The 4820-nt window shown below is 47.9% G+C and overlaps 1 protein-coding gene across 1 annotated transcript; it reads left to right on the forward strand.

Moving 5' to 3' along the window:
- Positions 1 to 247: 247 nt before the first annotated feature.
- LOC134291563 (uncharacterized) lies at positions 248 to 2325 on the forward strand. The gene is made up of 2 exons (XM_062859482.1): positions 248 to 2099; positions 2206 to 2325. The coding sequence occupies exons 1-2, from the start codon at positions 344 to 346 to the stop codon at positions 2220 to 2222; spliced, it is 1773 nt and encodes a 590-aa protein (XP_062715466.1). The 5' UTR covers positions 248 to 343; the 3' UTR covers positions 2223 to 2325.
- Positions 2326 to 4820: the final 2495 nt, after the last annotated feature.

A 4820-nucleotide genomic window follows, 5' to 3' on the forward strand; every position in this document is an offset into this window, starting at 1 on the left:
CCACACGCGGTCGGGAACGGTCGGATGGTTTTTGCTTTTTTCTAATAGCATAAAATCAACCAATCAGCAGCTGGTCCGTTTTGGCCCCATATCGAGCTACGTATTGTCCGGTCTCGTTTCAGGGTGGGTCAAGATGATATCGTACATCGAAAACATTCGGATTCCTCGTTGCTATTTCCCGGAAGCGTCAGTACGTACATACGAGGACGCCGAACTCCACGTATTCGTAGATGTCAGTTCGCTAGCCTACTCTTGTGCATTGTATTTGCGGACCATCAACATCCATGGCATTCCTCAATGTAGCCTGATCGCTGCGAAAGCGAAGGTCGCGCCGCTAAAACCGATGACTATACCGAAGCTGGAACTACAAGGATGTCTCCTTGGAACAAGGATGCTGAAGTTCGTGCAAGCCAACCACTCAATTTCCATCACAAAACGAATTCTATGGACGGACAGTTCAATTGCGCTTTCGTGGATTCGTGCAGACCCGAGAAATTACCGGCCATTCGTGGCCAACCGAGTTGGAGAAATCCTGGAGACGACGACAGCCGACGAATGGAGATGGGTGCCATCGGAATCCAACGCGGCAGATGAAGCAACAAAGTGGGGAAGTGGACCCTACTTCAGTCGAGACAGCAAATGGTTTAACGGGCCAGACTTCTTAGTCCTGCCGGAAGCCGATTGGCCGAGGCCTACCAATCCAGTGGTGGACACGCCTGAGGAGGTCCGGTCGTCAGTTTTCCTTCATGCTACATGGGAGTCGGTGATTGCCTATGAGCGATTCTCAAAATGGGAAAGGTTGCAGCGTAGTGTGGCTTACGTGCTACGTTTTATAAACAACGCCAGGAAGAAAGGAGAGAAAAACAGCGGTCGGCTAACCCAGCCGGAGCTAAGTGCAGCAGAAGTTCACATCCTAAGACATGTCCAAATGGAAGCTTTTCCGGATGAAGTTGCGACGTTGCAGAACAATCAAACCTTGACGGAAGACAAGCGGGAAACGATCGACAGATCGAGCATTATATACCAACTAATGCCGATGATGGATAAGCAGGGGTTGATGCGGCAGAACAGCCGAATTGCACCAGCGAAGAATCTCCATTACAGCGTGCGTTTTCCAGTTATCCTACCAAGGAAGCATCGCTGCACAGAGCTTATCGTCGAACAATATCATCGCCTCTATCGCCATGCAAACTCCGAGACAGTGGTGAACGAAGTTCGTCAAGTATACGTCATACCGAAACTTCGATCTGTGGTGAAAGCAGTTAGCCGAAGCTGCCAATTCTGCAAGGTTCGTAAAGCACTTCCGACTATACCTCCGATGGCTCCGCTGCCCCAAGCGCGATTAGCAATCAGTGTTCGTCCATTTAGCTACGTCGGAGTGGACTATTTCGGTCCACTGCTAGTTAAACAGGGTCGCGCGAACGTAAAAAGGTGGATTGCGCTCTTCACCTGCCTGACCGTCCGCGCTGTCCACCTCGAGGTGGCCTACAATCTATCAGCAGCATCGTGCGTTTCCTGCATCCGAAGATTTGTCTGTCGTCGTGGAGCACCAGTGGAGTTCTTCAGCGACAATGCTACGAATTTCAGAGGGGTTGATCGATCGCTGCGTGAACAGATCAACGACGGAGTAACGGCGACCTTCACCAGCGCGAACACGAAATGGACGTTCATTCCGCCAAGCGCTCCGCACATGGGCGGTGCGTGGGAGCGCCTCGTCCGCTCAGTGAAGGCAGCGATTGGGGATGCGTATACCGAAGGGAAACTCAACGATGAAGGGCTGCATACTGTTATCGTGGAGGCAGAGGGAATTGTAAATACTAGACCACTTACATACCTACCGCTTGATTCCGCGGAATCTGAGGCTCTCACCCCGAACCACTTTCTGCTGGGCAGTTCCAATGGAATCAAGCAGCCAAGCGTGGACATAGAGTCTCAGCAAGGAACCTCTAGGGATTCTTGGAACCATATCCAGCGGAACCTGAATCGATTCTGGCAACGCTGGCTGAAGGAGTATCTTCCAGTGATCCGCAAACAGTCGAAATGGTTTGAGGAGTCTCGATCAGTGAAAGCCGGGGACCTCGTACTGATAGCGGACGAAGGTAAACGGAACGGATGGATCCGTGGAACCGTGACGGAGTCGATCAGGGCACCGGATGGCCACGTGCGCCAAGCTATAATAAAGACTGCAGCGGGAGTTCTTCGAAGGCCGGTATCGAAACTAGCGGTACTCGATGTTAGGAGTGATTGTACGGTCAACGAGACCAGTGGACCGCACCCGGGGGAGGATGTTACCACAGGGACATCGAGAACTGGCAACACGGTCGTCCAAATGTCAGATCGTGAGCTACCGATCTATGTGTGAGGAAATGTCTACGGCTGCTCTACGGCTGAAATGTCAGTCAGACATTCGTCTATCGTCACTTCACCAATTTGCACATGCGGTCCATTGTTCTTAATATTAGAGATTAAATTTGATAGCCCTAGTTAAACCTACAGTGAATTTGTTAATTACTACTTATATACTTACATACTAGCTTAACCTAAATTGAACTAAAGCTAGAAAGGTAATATATACAAAGGGAACATATGTAACATGCGATATTTACAATAACTTTTATTATGTAGGGTTACACCTAATCGTACCGTAAAGGGCGTTGATTGAAAGGCCATTGTGTATTTAACAAAGCGCCACTGAAATGTAAGTTATATTACCCTTAAATCTACTTATCAACTAATTTATACATTAAATTTACAGTTTGAAGCACGAAAATATAGCTGTTCGAAATCAGTGTGCGGTCTTTCATTTCTCGGCGCCAACAAGTTCCTTCGGTAATCTCTACAGGAGTTCACTCATGGATCTCCCTAATAGCTCCAGGAGGATTCAGGGATGCCTCCAGGTGTTCATTAAGAATTCCTTCAAAACTTCCCTAAGCAATTTCAACGGGAGTTCGTTCTGGTATTTGTCCAGAAGTCTCATTAAAGGTTCTGTCAGGAGGATTCATTATTGACACCTGGAGATCCATCAAGAATCCAGTGAGAAGTTTCTTCAGGAATTCCTGCAGGAGGTCTTTAGAAATTAGTCTAGGGGTTCCTGCAGGGATTCCTTTCGAAGTTCCTTTAGCAATTCCTACAGGAGTTCTTACTGAAATTAATCCAGGGGATCCATCAGAGATTCCTCCAAGAGTTTCAGGGATTCTTGCAGATGTTTCTTTAGAGATTCCTACTGATTTTCTCCAAAGATTCCTACAGAAGTTCCTTCAGAAATCTCTACAGAAGTTCCTTCAGAGAATCTTATAGGAATATCCAAGGATACCTCCAAGAGAATTCAGGGATTCCTAGATTAGAGTAGCTTATAAGATTCCTTAAGGATATCTTTAGGGGATTCTTCGAGAATTTTCTTTAGGAATTCTTCCAGAAGTTCTTCCAGGGATCCCTCCTGGGGTTCTTTCAGATTGTAGATTGAGATTGAGATTTTTCCAGGAAGACTCACGGATGCCTCCTGGAGTTACATCAGAAATTTCTCCAGAAGCTCATTAAGGAATTCCTACAGGAGTTCATTCAGAAAATCTTGTAGGAGTTTCTTCAATAAATTTCATAGGATTATAAGCAGGCATATATCTAGAGTATTCTTGAGAGATCTTTCATGGAGTTTCTACAATAATACCTCAAGGATTTCCTTCTGAAATTCTTCCAGGAATTCTTTAGAGAATACCTACTGCAAGTCCTTCTACCTACCCGGAACGATCCGGGAGGATTCCTCTTGGAACTCCTCCGGAGATTTTTCTTAAATTTTTATTCGGAGTTTCCTCCTAGACTTCCTTCGAAGATTCCTTCATAAATTCTTTCTGGGATTCCTCCTAATTTTCCGTCGTTGTTTTCTCCTGGAATTCCTTAACGGTTTCCTCCTGGAACTTCTTTGCTGATTCCACTAAGAATTCCTTCGGAGATTTCTCCCGGAATTACTTCGGGGATTTCTCCTGCAATTCTTTCGGGGATTCCTTCGGAAATTCTGTTGCAAACTTCCCGACCAGTAGAGCAAGACTACCGTATAGCAGGGTAATTCGGGCACAAACACGGCAATCAAAGCACCAACTCAAAGCTTATTCATTTAGACTACATCTTTATTTGGCTCCTAGCATTGTGCCACCTAAACGCCTAATCCTCTCTCTACGTCCTAGCTGCTTATTCTTACTTAGAAACTAACATTTGTCTCATCTTTGTACTCACGCATCGCCACCGATCACAAACCTCGACCGCTCACTCGGGCCTCCTCGCCTGCCGGATGCGTGTTCCCGGCCGACCCTACGGTCCGATTCATGATTGGCGCCAACTCGCTCACCAATCCGCTCCTCCGATTACCGATGCGATCGTTGCTGCCTTCGAGCCCTTCGCTCCCGCGCTGGAAAGCTGGCTACCGCGTCCCGCCGAAAGCCACCGAGAACGTCTCAAGATCGACGGTGCGCCGACGTCGGTGGTCACCCCCGCTCGGTCTGCCTGATTGATGTTGACGAAACTGGAACGAGAAAAAAGAGCCCTGAGGCGAGCAGAGCTGTCAATAACTAACTCCAGTTGGTTTTTGCTTCACAGCATACTTCTTTGACGAAGGCTCTTTGCTCCTGTCCTCTCGGTGTATACGGATCGTCACGGTTTCTTGCCTCTTCCGTCAGCGCTTGACCTCGGCTGATCGTGCAAGATGTCCCGCCGGGCGGCTGAATGATCTTCACTGGTGGGCCACGATGCAAAACTGACACTCGTGCGGTTTGATCTGCCAATTGCACGGACGGCGAGTGCCACCACCGAGTTCACCGACGGTCAAACTA

Source organism: Aedes albopictus, chromosome 3, assembly GCF_035046485.1.
Source record: "Aedes albopictus strain Foshan chromosome 3, AalbF5, whole genome shotgun sequence".
NCBI classification, from domain to species: Eukaryota; Metazoa; Arthropoda; class Insecta; order Diptera; family Culicidae; genus Aedes; species Aedes albopictus.